At 53.6% G+C, this 15265-nt stretch overlaps 1 protein-coding gene across 1 annotated transcript; it reads left to right on the top strand.

Annotated features, from left to right (window-relative positions):
- Window positions 1–1411: 1411 nt before the first annotated feature.
- Window positions 1412–12695, top strand: EMWEY_00024930 (PRPF39 protein, related, related; the record flags this gene model as incomplete). Its single annotated transcript, XM_013480975.1, has 16 exons — window positions 1412–1414; window positions 1527–1956; window positions 2223–2359; window positions 2566–2700; window positions 2965–3030; window positions 3604–3834; window positions 4058–4388; window positions 4588–4700; window positions 5258–5388; window positions 5749–5832; window positions 6063–6281; window positions 6487–6640; window positions 6926–7018; window positions 7243–7431; window positions 7726–11949; window positions 12432–12695. 16 exons carry the CDS (start codon window positions 1412–1414, stop codon window positions 12693–12695), a joined length of 6804 nt encoding a protein of 2267 aa, XP_013336429.1.
- Window positions 12696–15265: the final 2570 nt, after the last annotated feature.

Here is a 15265-nt window from a genome sequence, read left to right as displayed (position 1 = left end):
TATATATATATATATATATATGTGAACATCTTGTCGGCTTCTCAAGCGGATTCCTTGAGTCAATCAGTATGTAGGTTTGTCACTTAACTTTAGCTTCAAACCCATCAAGCTCAGGGGATATGAACCATGAAACCGCACAGCCAGTCTCAGTGTACTTGTGTATGGAACGGGACCTCTGGACCCGTCAAGCTCTGGGTTTGTGGGCGACGAAACCTCACAGTCCAGTTGTGTTTGGAATCTCATGCCCCGTAGAATCCAGCGAATAGCGTATGCATTGCAGTGGAAGATCATAGTGCTCACTAAAACAGTGCCCAACGTCATCTAACGTGAAGGCTTCCAAGTTCCAGTATGGGGCCGTAAGCTGATTGCTCAAGACCTGTTCTTGCTGTATGTGTTTCTTGCGTTCCAGATACGCCACATTTGGGATTAAAGCGTTGCAGGTCCCACCAGTCCAAGGAGCATGGGCAAAGCGGAAGCAGCAAAACTGAACAATACTACCGGATTTGGCGGAATATCCAGTTTTGATGTTTTTCTATTTATTTCTGCAGATAATACGCTCACCAGCGGCCTTTTCCGCGAATCCGTTGCTCGCTGCCGCGGGAATTGTACCAATGGTACCCTACTGAGCGCCCTGCTAATGTTCATGTCCGAGGTTCCTAAGCGCTAAAAAATATTGAAAATATACAAACCATATAGCTTTGATTTCACAGGAGTGAATTTCAATTAAATAAGGAGGAGACATGGCCTGCTTGTTTCCAGTCAGCCTGAAGACTGAAGACTGCAGGGTCACTGGTACGCTGACAATGCGGCTTCATAGGGAGCCGACTTAAGAAAGCCATCTAAGCAATTTCACCAATTTGAAATATATTTTCCACATTATCAGTGTTTGGAGTGCATACCTTCTCCTCGTGTTAGGGGCTTAGAGACGGCTGCGCCGCCTGATGACCCTCAGAAGAGCCGAGGTGACGCGCGGCGCCGCCGTTCCTGCGCGATATGCCTTCATAATTTTCCCCTTTTGATCAAACTAAAACTTTACCAGTCAGTTTTATACAGGGACTAGCTTGACGTAATTGGCTGCAGAAGTCTTTCCTAGCTTGTAAACGAACGCGTGCTGCAGCAGTGTCGTTCGCCTTCTGCGTGTCTACTACTTCTCCATCCATACCAACATACACCGTAATAAATAACACAAATTCTCTCTTCTGGTATCATTCGTCAAAGTGTGGTTTTCCGTGCTTTCATACTTTTCATTGCTTTTTATGTTGCCCTTGTGCCTTCCCGACTGTCAACCCCTGACAGCTCCCCCCGTCATCCAGCACAAAAGGCCAGCGCGGCGGCCGCTCTCCAAACCTTCGTTCTCTTCGCCACTTCATCTTTTGAAAATTTTATTCTCCAAACTCAGCTTGATACCAACATGGTAGGCCCTCAGGCACTCTGCGGTTATGCAGGCTTGCGACCTTGTGCCTACAACGGCCTCTCGAAGGGCACTTCTCCTACTGTCCCAGCGGCTTCTGCTGTTTCATCCTCAGTCTTCTCTGCAGCCGCAGCGGCTGTGCCAGCTAGACACCCCTAGGACTCGAGGGCAGATGGAGGCTACTCAGTGTTTCGGAGTGGAGCTGCACTTCGTTCTACCGGAACGGTCCAGCAGCTGTAGTTGCAAGGTGTCTGTTGCAAGCATAGGAAGAAATGCGGTCTTATATTGCGCTGCTCGTGCGCTGCAGCTGCCATTCTCTCTTGGCTACCTGCAACAGCAGTGTGCTCCCCCTGCCCCCGTTGACTGGGAGGCAGCAGCGAAGCAGTACTGTGCCTACCGGGCCCCACAGTCACAGCCACAGTCGCAGTCCGAGCAGCAGCAGCAGCAGCGGCCGGAAGACTATGGGGGGAAGAGGAAAAGAGCGACGAAGGGATTTAAAGAAATGCCCCATGAAACAGCCGAGACGGACGACGTAACCCCTCCCGGTGTGTTTACGTGTGCCCCATATACACCCCTATTATGTTAGCACTAACTAAATATTGTTATATTACATGCAACCCCAAGACTAAGTTCCGTAGAAGTACTTCTGCTGCCTGTGAGCCAAGCGTGGTTAGCCTTCTAATTCTCAGCCCCAAACCGTAAGACGCACGCCCTAAATCCTCAACTAGACCCTCAGTCCACGCAGTTTTGTATTCTTCCCAAGCTACCTGCTTCTTCTAAAGCCCTACATGCGGTTTAGATACACCTGAAGATTACCAGACACTGGCTTATCGATGCGGAGAAGACGGAGTGCCAGGGGACAACATTGGCTTTCTTCTTAAGCGAGCAGACCAGGCCCCCTATTCTTACGAGGCGCTACATGACCTTGTTTGTGCCCTGTCTGCTGCTGTAAGCTTCTTGAATCCTTTTAACTCTACAGGAATGTCGAATTCATTAACGTATATAACCCCTACTTAACAGGAGCTCATCCTTTATTATCCGCCCCTACGCTTGAACACTGCTTGCACTTACATACTCCAAGTGAGGAAACCCTCAACAGCTTCACAGCCTCCAGAACTTCTTCCCCGTTTGTACTGGCTGTCTGTACACCTCAGGGCCCCGAGAGGCTGGAGGACTACGAAAGCGCCTTGGAGAGGCTCTTGGATGAATATCCTCTTCTTTTCGGCTACTGGAAAAAGCTCGCGAGGCTTCAATGCCAGCTGAAAGGAGATTGGACCAAATGCGACGAGGTCAGCAATCTGATGATGTAACTGCTGTTGCCGCTGATGTTTCATTTGCTCCTGACAGAGTTGGTGTGTACTATGCTGGAGAAGCACCGAACAATGCCGCTTGGCACAGTGCCTCTGCTGCTGTTGTTGCTGTTTTTGTTGTCCCTGGTGCTCCTGCTGCGTCTTGACCTACGTCTCCCCTCTGTTGTTGCCACTTCTGTTGCTGCTGCTGTTGCTACTGCTGGTGGTGCTGTTGATGCTGCCTTGGGTGGTTTGCTCTTGCAGGTGTTTGAGCGCTGTTTAGAGTTTGTGGGCCACAACCCGCTGGTATGGACAGCGTACCTGGAGTGGGTGAGGGACTTCGCCTCGCTGCCCCCTAACCTTATCAGGGCCCGCATGGACCAGGCCATCCAGCAAGCAAGCCACAAACCCTGAAACCCTAAGATTTAAACCCAGAGCGCCAAACCCTACGCGCTATACCATCAGCCTCAAACCCTTAAACCTAAGTGCTGCAGTTTAAACGCTCAAACCTATGCCCTCAGCACTGGACACTCAACACTAAACACATTTAACGCTAAACACTGAAGCCTGAACAGGGCTTTAGCTCCATGGCGAAGGCAGCCCTCGCCAGAACGTGTATCAAGAGAACGGTGCAGCATCCAGCACGTAGCTCACACGCCATATACATATCTTTCCAGGCGGTTTCTAAGCACCCCGTCGACGGCACCGGTCATGGCTCCAGCACCTGCTTGCTGCTGCTATTGCTGCTGCTTACTTGGCAGGGCTCGATATTTCTGTTTCGTTCTGTAGAGGTTTCAGGCATCTATAGCTAGGGACATCTTCAATTCCCTGCATCAGCTCATGTTGCTGTAGCCATGCAGGCACTGCTGCTGCTGCTGCTGCGTGTGTCTTTGCTGCTATTAGGCGGGAGCACACTGGAAGGCGTGGCCGCTGTGGCAGAACATTTTGGACTGGGAGGAAGCGGAGTTGTTTGCTGCGAGAGAGAAAGTGATTGCAGCAGAACAGGGAGCGGGGGCCCTTGAGGCTCAGGAGGACCAGACAGATAACGCGAGCAACAGCGATTCGCCACCACTGAGCGGTTTCAGTAGCCTTGTGGAGATAAACAGAGAGCAAATGCTGGCAGCCCTGCAACGCGTAGGGCCAATTAGACAACTCTAATCGATTCATCCATTAGTTTGCTGCTTTCCCTACTGCTACTGCTACTACTGAATTATCATTGCCGATGGGACAGTTGTTGTTGTTGTGGATACTGTTGCTGCTTCTGCCGTCATTTCTGCTTCCTGTTTCTGCCTCTGCTTCTCATACTGTGGCCGTTGCTGCTGCTGCTGCTGTTCAGCTTCGATTGTTGTATTCGCAGCTGCTGCGGACCCCTTTGGAGTGCTCGGATTTGGTGTGGGAACGGCTAAAAGCCCTCGTAGAGAGAGGCAGCAGCAGCAGCATCAAAAGCCGCCGGGGTCCCCGGCCTGGCGTGCATGCTGATGGAGACGGGTCCATTAAGGGGGCCTCGACCCTCTTCGATGTTTATGATCTTCTTGCTGACGAGCTGCTGCCAGAGCTGCTGCAGCGGCTGCGGCAGCAAAAGTCCTCTACCCTCGAAGAACTACAACTCTCACCGGAAAGAGCTGGCGCGGAGCAGCAACCCAAATCAGACGATCCTGCTGCAGCAAGAGCAGCAATTAAAGAAAGAGGTAACCGCTGGTACTCCTTCCGGTGCTGCAATCGTCGCTGCTGCTGCTGCTACAGCGGGTCCTGTGCGCCTACCTGCGGGAAGCTGTAACTGCTAAGCCTGAGTGAGGGTAGCTGTAAGTGCTTTCACTGCACGCGGCTGTTGTGCACAGCGCATTTGTTGCGGCTGCCGCTGTTGTTGTTGTTGCTCTAACTGTTCAGTATCCACGCTGGCATCCGTAAACGCAGTGGAGAGAGAATGCTGGCAGCTGATGAGAGAAAACCTCGACGCTACGCTGGAAATGGCTGCTCTGAGACAGCCGTTTGAAAAAGCGGTAAGTAGTATATAACAACAGAAAAAGCAGCAGCAAAACCAAATGCAAGAGCAGCAGTAACATTCCATGTAGTTCTAAAGTGATGACGTCTTCACTGACATCGCAGCTGGCATGAAATCCCCTATGGAATGCCTCAGAAATAGGTACCGCAGCCACAGCAGCACCAGCAGAGACCCCCTTGCAGCAACGACATGCCGCTTGCTTGATACTGCTCCTAATGCTGCTACAGGTGCACCGGTGGTTTTGGCATCCTGACCCCCTCGCTCCTCGCCGTCTGCAAGCCTGGAGAGACTACTTGGATTTTGAAGAGAAGAATGTACACACCCCACACACATTAGTCTGTTCCGTGACCCATTGGGTTTTAACCATAAAGCATATGCTTTTGGCTTGCCGTTGCGTCCGCTGCCTATGTTGATACGCGCATTACTGCACATGCTGTTTGTACCTCCGCTGCTGTTTCTGCTGCTTCTGCCTCGCCCTTGCTTAACCTATTACCTTTCTCGGGAGGAGCTGTGAGGTTGCTGCTGCAGGCACCTGAGCGTTTGCCGATGCTGCAGCGCCGTTGCTTGGAGGTGTGCGCTTCTTACCCTGAGTTCTGGCTGCGCTGTGCTCGTCAGCGCAGACGAAGCAACCAAGAAGAGGCGCTGCAGCTGCTGCATTTTGCAACAACGAAAGTCTTGAAACGCCGGTATGTACATACATCGCAACACAAAACACCAGAGCCCTTGCAACTGAGGAGCCTGTCCCACGCTGCTGCAGCAGAGCAAACTCTGCCGGGGCGGGCCCCACACTGCTGCAACACAGGAGGCTCTGCGGAAATGGGGCCGCGTAACTGCGGAGGCCACCTCAGCTGCCGCTGCTGCTACTGGCAGCAGCTGCACGGTTCAGTGCTGCAGGCAACAGCGATAGAAGCCGGTTCGTTCTGTTGTCTCTGCTTTTTGTCGCCTGACCCCTTTCTTCCCTCTTTTCATTGCCTTCCCTTCTCCACCTTGCGTGCCTCTTCCTTATCTGTCTCTATCCTTTCTTTCCCGCCTTTGTGCTGCAGCAGGGACATGGCTTGCATATACGCCTCGCAGCTCGAGGCCTGCGGCCGTCTCAAAGAAGCAGCAAATGAATTCGAGGCGCTCGTGAGGTCCGCTCCAAAACCTTCCTGCTGCTGCTGTTGGTGGAGCATCACAATCCATCGCAGCGAGAAAAACTGATGAAGCAATTGCAAGCAATCAGAACCGCGTGTTCCTGAATCTGCTGCTGCTGCCACACAATCTTGAGAGTGTAGTTGCGAGTTTCGTAGCCGCACGAGCACCAGTGGCAGCAGCAGTAGAACGAACATGAACCGCAGCATGGTGTGGGTGTGAGTTGTAGGCCTCCTGTGGACCCGGCTTCCCTCAAGTATTTTGTGGCGCTGCTGCAGTTCTCTCTGCGCCACCCGCCTGAGACAGCAGCAGACAGCCTCAGCCACGCGCTGCTGCTGTTGGAAGAAGCAGCAGAAAAATATAGAGATGATGGACCCTGTGCTGAGCTGCTGCATATCTACAGAGCGAAGCTCGTGGCCTTTCACGGGGGTGACACAAAAAAAGCGCTGTGAGCTCAAGTCACCTGCAGTTGCTGCTGCTTCTGTGGCTTCCGCTACATCACGCTGTATTACTGCTGCTGCTCTAGTAAAACTCCTACCCCTGTAGGAGAACCTCCTCCGAAGCAACAGCAGGCCGTGAACCACCAGCAGGATTTGCTGCTGCATTCGCAGCATCCGCAGCAGCGATGCGGCACATTTGTATGCTTGTTGCAGCTCTATCCTCTCTAGAGCCAGAGACGCTCTTCCGAGGAGCCTCCCTTTGCTGCTGCTGCAGCTGCGGTTGCTGCAGCAGCAACACGCTGGAGACCCTGTGAAGATACTTGCCGCATGCAGACCAATCTTGGCTGAAGTCCTCTCCAACCCAGACGTCAGGAACACTGAGCCCTAAATCATAAATCCTACATCCTAAGACCACATTCATTCCCTTATACTCTAGGGCGTTAATTCTCAATCATAAACCCTCACCTTTCTCTCTTAAACCCTACACCATAAAAAGAATACTTTAAATCCTAAACGCGCAGCCGTGAAGCGTAATCCATAAACAGTAAACCCTATTCCTTAAACCCTACCCAAGTTAAACTCCAGAGAGCCTAACCCTAAACCCTCGACTCTAAGCGATATATTCAATTGTGCTGTGGCTTCTCTGCCGCAGTCCGACGTGTGGCTCCGGTGGCAGGTGCTGAAGCTGCAGATCCATTTGTATGAATTCTACGCAGCCCCAACAGAAACTCTCTTCGCAGCAAAAGTAAACTCTAAACCCTAAATTCCGTATCTTTAACCGTTAGCCCTTACACCCTGCGAGCGCGAACGGGGAAAAGGAAGACGGATTGACACAAGGAGCCCGAACCTGTGGTGGAAATGCTGCTGCTGTTGCCGCAGCTGCCTCTGCTTCCTGCTGCTGCTCCTGCTTGCCGCAAATGTTCGTTGTTGTTGCTGCTGTTACGTGCTGCTGCCGCTCCTGCTGTACAGGAAGCAGCCACCACCTTTTTGGAAAGGCACAGGCAGGAGATAGCTTCCCTTGCTGCTTCAGCAGAGCTACGGAGGCTGCCACAGAAGATGCTGCTGCCGTATGGAGACAAGGAGGAGGAAGGCGCTGCTGCAGCAACGGGAGCATCGGCGGCTAGTTGGTCCAACGAGGACCCGCAAGCAAACGCAGAGGTTAGTCTCTCTACTGCAGAAAAGCTTCTGTCATGTGCTGCAGCAGCAGCCGCTGCTGTAGCACAAGCAGCAACGGATCCCCTTCATCCGCAATTGATAGAGTGGCCTTTGCACCCAACGTCAGCAGCAGAAAGCAGCAGTGCAAGTAGTACTGACTGCTGCAGCAGGAGTTGGAGCTGCCGCAGCAGGTGTCCTGGCGGCAGCAACAGCAGCAGTAGCAGCGGCGCTAGCAGCAGCACAGATTCGAAGCTGAGCCCTTCAACACTGCTTCCATCAACCAGTGGTTTGCTGCAGTGTATCTGCGGCTCGAGTCCTTGTTGCATGCACTCATTAGCAGCAGCAAACTGTGGTGCTAATGCTGCTGCTGCTTGTCCACCCTGCAATCACTTTCTCTCTCCGTTACCCAAGCGTGAGACCCCGGAAGCAGCAGCAGCAGCAGCAGCACAAGGTGTGGAGTCTCCAGTGTGGCCGTGGCTCGGTGCTCACGCAGTACCAAAAGCCTCTACCTCACCTCCAGCACTCCCACCATCATCATCATTAGCAGCAGCTGAGCCATGGGATGCGGCTTCTCCCTCTACGATGGCCATCACGGCTTTCAGTACTCCTGCTGCTTTTGCTGCTCTCTGCAACAATATTGCTGCCTTCTGCGGTTCTAGGCCTCCGCTGTCGCCACACCCTCTCTTTCTTCCTTTTGCACAGGAGTTGCAACAGCTGCAGGAGCGGCACCAGTTGCAGCAGCAGCAGCTTCAACATGCCACCTGCCCTTCCGCTGCCGCTGCTGAGGCAGTTGCGCCTCCGGGAGAACCACAGCAACAGCAACATCAACTGCAGCAGGATCCACAGGAGGAGCACTTGAAACCTGAAACACAGCAAAAGTCTGAATTGCTGGATGTTTTGCAAGAGGCACTGCAGCAGCAAGAGATGCAGCAGAGAAATGAACTGCGGCAGCAAGCGAGCGAACAGTTCCCGTTACAGCAGCAAACCCAGCAGCAAACCATAAGGTGCGGGGCACAGCAGCTCGCGAAGGAGGAGGGAGGGGAGGAGGAGCAGCAACAACATCTTGGTCCTCCTGAGGATCTAGCCGACGATAACGTGCCTATTCAATTTTGCTTGGGCAGGAGAGCAAGAGGAGAGTCGGAGGGAAGTGCTGCTGCTGCTGCCACTGCCACAACGATGCCATTTTTGGCGTTGAATGAGGCCAGGCAACACCACCAGTCTCCATCGAGCAGGAGCAGCAGGAGCAGCAGCAGCTGCTGCTGCTTCACTCCTCAGGCTGGCCTGCAGAGCCCTATGAGCAACAGCAGCGTCATCGCAGGCCAAACGAACAGCAGCAGTGGCAGCAGCAACAACATGTCCAAGCGGTCATGTGCAGTTTCTCCTACAGAAATGGCTGCTGCATCTAATGAGCTGTCTCCATCTGCGTCTGTCGCCCCTCTCTGCTCTCAAGAAAAAAAAACAGAAGTTGCTTTGGCAGGTGCAGCAGCAGCTGCGGATGCACGGGGAAATGCTGATTCAGGTTCTTGGAAGTGTGGAAAAGGCGAGGGTTCAACGGAAGGAGCAAAGGTTAGGGAGCAGCAGCATCAGCAACACCAGCACCAGAACCAGGATGTAGAAGACCGAGGGGTTCCTCTTCCTTTATCGACTAGCAGCAGTGGGACGATATCGACGGCGGCTTCAGTATCGGCCACAGCAGCAGCGGAGTCAGCGGAGGAATCCCAGGAGGGAGCAACGGCAGCAGCGGCCGCAGCAACAGGAGCAGCAGCAGGAGCTTTCCCTCGTCTCCTGTCTCTAAAGCAACTTGTGGGGAGGCATATCGCCGAAGCAGGCAAGGGGATGTCTTTCATGCACTGCTTCTCCCTGCAAAACTTGCGCGTGGCGTTGGAGGGGGGTGACTTGGCTCCTATATCTTTCCCGCTGGATGAACTCCCCTTCAGTGAAGTGGCTGCTGCTCTGTGCAGAGAAACACCAGCAGCAGCAGCAGCAGATTCGGCGGCAGCTGGTCCAAGAGTCACGTCTGCAGCCGCTTCTACCCATGGAGGGGCGGGGAAAGCCTTACGGACGCCACCTCCAGCAACAACAGCAGCAGGAGCGGCAGCGGGAACAGCAAGGAGAAGGGACTTCCGGCTGTCGTCGTACCTACCGGGTCTTGAAGCGCTTCAGCAAGACTGGCTGGCGTTTGCTGCTGCTCGCATCTTTGTTTTCTCCCTCTGCGATTTGCTGCACATACACCCCGAAGTTGCCTTTACAGCAGTGAGGTATATGGGGTGGCTGCTGCTGGAGTGGTACACTTGGCAGCCCCCTGCAGACCTCCTCTTTCCCGCCGCTGCTCCTGGACCTGGACCAGACTCCGCGGCAGCAGAAAGCCCACCACAGAAATCAGCCGAGGCACTGCAGCAGCAGCCAAACGACACAGCAAAACAAGCAGCAGATAGGGCTCGAGTCGCCCGCGTGTTGTGGGGAGTTTCGCCGCCGCCGGGGTGCGCTGGCACCAACAACAATAAAAACAACCGCAGCAGCACCACCAACAGCAGCTGTGGCACTGGCAGCAGCAGAAACAGCGGCAAAGGGCGGACAAAAGGGAGCAGCACGTCCAGCGGCAGCAATAGCAGCAGCAACAGCATGGCCAACATCCACCCGCTACCTGTGTTGCTGCGGCTCGGGTGTCTCTGCACTTCTCTGGCCCTTCGGCAAAATGAAGTGACTCCTGGCTTTGATGCAAGACAGTTGACTACCTACGCAACAACTGAGTACTTGCAGCAGCAAAACACTAAGTCTGCTGCAGCAGCAGCAGCAGCCGCAGCTGCAGCAGCTGCTGCAGCAGCTGCTGCAGCAGCTACTGCAGGTTCTGCAGGTGCTGCAGGTGCTGCAGGTGCTGCAGCTGCCAACGTCGCTGTTGCTCACGCTGCAGGGGCGCGGCAGGGAAAGCAAAGGCAACACCAAAAGCGCCAACCGCAGCGGCAACAACACCAGCATCAGCGTCAGCAACAGCAACAGGAACAACCGCTGACAACCCTTGCGCGACTCCCGCTGTTGCGACATACATGCTCCCCCCACCAGTGTCCCGCTTTCTGCCAAGAGCTAGAGATGATGGATCAACAATTGCAGCAACAGCAATTGCAGCAACAGCAGCAGCTACTGAGCCAACAGCAACAGCAACTAATGCTACAGCGCGAGGAGGACAAGCCGACAACTTGGCTGCCCTTTCCCCTCACCGGGTGGCTGGAATTGCATGCGTGGGCGTGCATTAGCAACTTCAGACCAAGACATAAACCAGCAGCAGCAGCGACAGGGGACAGTGGACAACCAGCAACTGCTCCTGCTGCTGTGGTGGGTGACGGAGACATTGCCGCTCAAGCCACCAGCAACAACTTACTGCGGTGGCTTATCGAGGCCATGAAGCTGCGCAGCAGCAGGTACGGAGCGCAATGGCTGCTGCTGCTGCCTGGATCGTGTAGCAGGTGCTGTTGCAGCGGTAGCTGCAGCAGGAGCAACACGACAGCTACCAGCAGTACCAGCGGTAGCAGTTGCAGCAATGGCAGTAGGGACAGCAGCCCCTCCGTAATTCCAGACGAGAGTTCAGGGGACACAAAAGAGGATATGCAACAACAACGAGCTTCCCCTGAGGAGCAACAGCAGAAGCAAACACTTGCAGCAACTGCAGCATCACAGTGTTGCGTGCCTTTACTTCTTCCTCCTCTGCTGCCAGCAGCTGCACAGACTGACTTAAGGGGCGGCAGCTATCTGCCGCAGTTGCTTTTGAAGCTGCTGGTCTCCTCTCCGCATCCTGCTTCTGTTTTCCTCTCACCAGCTGTACATGCAGTTGGCGTGCTGTTGCTGCTACTGCACAGCTATCGCAACAGCAGCAGCACCAAAGTGCAGCAACTTCTTCGAGCAATTGTAGGGGAGACACTGTTGCAGAAAGCCATTGCCGCACTGCAGTCTGTTGCTGCTGCAATTGCCCTTGCTGCTTCTCCCAGCAGCAGCTCGTGCAGCAAATGCGGTTGCTGCTGTCCGCTGCCTCTTCCGGTGCAGCACACTCTGCTGCAGCTGCTGCTAAATGAGAGAATCGGGAGGTTGCCATCGCGTATCGCTACAGCGCGGCGTGCTGCAGCAACAGCTCCAGCTGCAGCTGACGGTGATTCGCTGGGTGCTACTGCTGCTTTAGGGCACGAAGACGACAGCGGCGGCAGCAGCAAGAGGAAGAGAAGGGCTTTATGTAGCAGCGGCAATTTAAACTCGTCCCGTTGCTGCCTTAATTTCGCTTCCGATGCGACTTCAGAAGCCGCCTCTGAAGGAACTGCTACTACTGCTGCTACAGCAGAGGAGCTAAAGCTGCACCAAACCGGCAGCAGCAGCAAACGACCAGCCCCCCAAATCCTTATTATCGCTGAAGACAGTCCTTACCCAAGAAGCGTTTACACTCATTGCGGAACGACAGGCTGCAGCAGCACTCCTACAGCAGCAGCGCACCGACAGCAGTACAACGCCAGCCCATTTTCTCCTTGGGCAAATTGGAGTGTCAATGCAGCTCTCAACAGCAAAGAAGCCTCTAGCCTCCTGTGCAGCCAGTCTCCCTGCTGCTACACTCGCCATGCCAGCACAAACCACAACAGCAACAACAGCAGCAGTAGCAACACCAACTGCAACAACGAAGGAGGGCAGCAGCCAGCACAGACTGGGGCCCGTCCCAGGCGGCCTAGGCGTTGGGATGTAGAAGCCCCCATACAGCAATGAGGTGTATATGCACACCGAATGCTTGCTGCTGATGCTACTGCCAAATCTGGAAAGGTGGAGGCAGCGAGAAAAAGACAATCAGCTGGCCAGGGCAGCTGCAACAGGAGCTGCAGCTCTGGCTGTAGACGTGGCAGCAGCGACGAAATATGTTGCTAGGCTTGCTGCAGCAGTTGCGGCGGCAGCAGCAGCAGCATCGAAAAGGGTAGGAAATTCAACATGTGGAATCTGATGCTGCTGCTGCTGCTGCGTGTGCTGCTGCTGTTCAGGCGTGGCAGCAACAAGCCTATCAGCAGCAGCTCCAGCAGCAATACGCAGCCTTGGGATTCGACTGTTCCCAGCTGTACAACTGCTACAACGGGGCGATGCAGCAGCAGCAACAGCACATGATGATGGCAGCAGCTTACGGGCATCAGCAGCCAATGGATAGCACAAGCACCCTTGGGGGCTGGACGACAAGCAGTGCAGCGGCGGCAGCAGCAGCATCAACATCAGCATCCGCGGCTTCGTGTTTGTCAGGCAGCACCTTATGAGCTGTATAGGAATTGCAGCTGCTCTTGTTTGGCTTAGCTGCAGCTTCAGTGCTCCCCAAAGTGAAGCCTCCCCTGCTGTGCATTCGTCGCTATTGCTGCTGCAACAGCAGCAGCAGCTGCAGCTGCAGCAGTCTTCGTTGTTTCGTTCTCGTGCGTTTTGGCTCTTTGGCGTTGACTATCTTTGTCTTTTCGCCCCTGCTTTTGTTTTTTGTTCGTTGGCATTTGACGTGCAAAATGAGAGGTGCGTGGTGTATATACACCCCGAAAAGGCTGTGCTGCTCTGCAGCCCCACGTGCAGTTGCATGCAAGCCTGCATGCATGCAAGCCCCAGGCAGCCGCATGGGCACTTGACAGTATTAGGCCGTGCAGGGCTTGTTTTGCTTATTTTGGGGCTGCATGCATTTGGGGAAAGACAGTTAAAGGGATTTGACTCAACGGTAGCCCGCCAGTTTGCCGGGCAGATGAAGGGGAAGAAGACACAATGAGACAAAAATAAGCATAGAGAGACACACAGGGAGACGAAACGGAGACAGAGAAGAGGCAATGAGACAAGTACAAGACAAAGATAAAAAGGGACAGGCACGAACCGAAATAATGCACAGACGAACGGTTAAAGCGCCTGCTGAGACACCAGAGACAGCACAGAGTAGCAGAGACAACACAGCAAAGTTATGATAGGCCGAGACAGCAGGGACAGGAAGGACGAAGGAGACAGCAGACGGCAGAGACAACAGATCACAGGGATAGCAGAGGCAACACAGAATAGCTCTGCTGTGTCTGCTGTCTCTGCTGTGTTTTTCTTGCTGAGATAGCAGAAGCGGCACAGATAGCAGCGACAACAGATACAGCACAGGCAGCAAGAGCAGCAGAGATAGCAGAGAAACCAGGGACGGCAGAGAGCAGCAAAGACAGCATAGACAAAGGGCATCACAGAGGCAGACATAACAGATTATCGAGGGAGCAGAGACAAAGACAAACAAAACAGACTGGCGTGCATAGGCGAAGAGGAGGCAGCAGAGGCAACAGAACCCGGAAGAGGCAGAATTAGACAAAGGGAGGGTGGAAGGAACAACAAATATGGACGATATGCTCGAGGCAACAGATACAGTAAAGGCAGAAGAGAGGAGACAGGTCATTGACAGTTTAGAGGAGGCACGGCAGGTACATTAGACCCACCGGAGATTGAAACACACTGGAAACACTGGACTCAGCAAGAAGGAGAAGCGCAGCGGTGTGCAGCATGCACAGACATGTCTCTGCTGTCTCTTTGCATCCCATTTGTGTCTGTCTGTGTACATATCTAAAGAAAACCTGATAAAGGAGGCGAGGGCAAAGGAGACGTGGAGGGCGGGATCTACACAGGCAATAAAAAAGGCAGACAGGGGAAGAGAATGGGACAAATGAAGAAAAGGCGGGATACAAGCCAACAGGAGGCAGACTTACAAATAAACAGATAAAACCAAGAGGAAGATAGAAGGGCAAAAACAGAAAAACATGAATAGAGGAGGCGGTAGAGGCAGAGAAACGACACGCAATGCCAACAACGAAACAGGCACACACATGGAGACAGAGACGGGCAGAGACAAAAGGTGACAAGTAAGTGAAGGGGGGACTCGGGACTATGAGGCCGTTGGGTAGCGATCGTACAGAGGCAAAAGGGGACATGGCTGATAGAAGACTACACGTAAAAGATATATATGGAAGGATGCAAGAGGGAAGAGCAGGAAGACGCATGGAGACAGGGGAAGGGAGCGTGACGTAGTAAAGGTGAAACAAAGAAAACAGGAGTCACAATATGCGGACGCGGCAAAAGACAAACCAAGGGAGAGGAAATGGGGGACAAGAGGTACGAAAAATCTTACATAGACCGATACAGCAGCAGAAGCAGCAACTGCAATAAAAAAGGCAATAGCCGATATACTTATGTGAAGAGATGCAGCTGGTGCAGTATCTTTCATGCTGTGGGGCGTCCCACACAACCAGCAGCCAGAACAGCAACAGTAGAATCAGCAGAAGCAGCAGCGGCAGCAGTTGCACCTTGGAAAAGCAGCCATCCAACGGCTTAGACAAAAGAAAAGACAAGGTGTATATACAGTCAAAGGTGGTGGATGCCAACAAAAAAAAGAATGCAGCGGAGTGCACCAGCAGAGGCAGCAGCGGCAGCAGCAGAGGCAGCGTTGCTCCTTATATGTTGTCCCTAAGGACCAGGAGGTGATGTCTGTCTCCGCCAACCCTACTGCTTGCTGCTGCTGCTGCTGCTGCTGCAGAGGCAGGCAGTAGCCTGAGCTTTCAAGCAGCAGTAACAAGGTGTAACATGCAGCAAAGAAGCTGCAGCGGCCGCGAAGCTGCAGCTGCAGCAGGGCAGCAACTGTGTCATTGAGGGGCATATGTATATGTGCGGATTCGCGTAGCTGAAGCAGCAACAGCACGAATCAACACAGTTGTTGGATTCTCGACTATCTGAGGGATCTCCAACAGCAGCTCAGTCTCCTACTGGTGCTGCCGCTGTCGCCACCTCAACGTCTGCTGTCTCGTATATTACTGCAACAGCGATGGCTTCGGGAGAGCTG

This window comes from Eimeria maxima, genomic scaffold, assembly GCF_000499605.1.
Source record: "Eimeria maxima Weybridge genomic scaffold, Emw_scaff259, whole genome shotgun sequence".
Taxonomy (NCBI): domain Eukaryota; phylum Apicomplexa; class Conoidasida; order Eucoccidiorida; family Eimeriidae; genus Eimeria; species Eimeria maxima.
The sequence above is the reverse complement of the archived record's forward strand: the minus strand, read 5'-3'. Positions and strand labels throughout refer to the sequence as shown.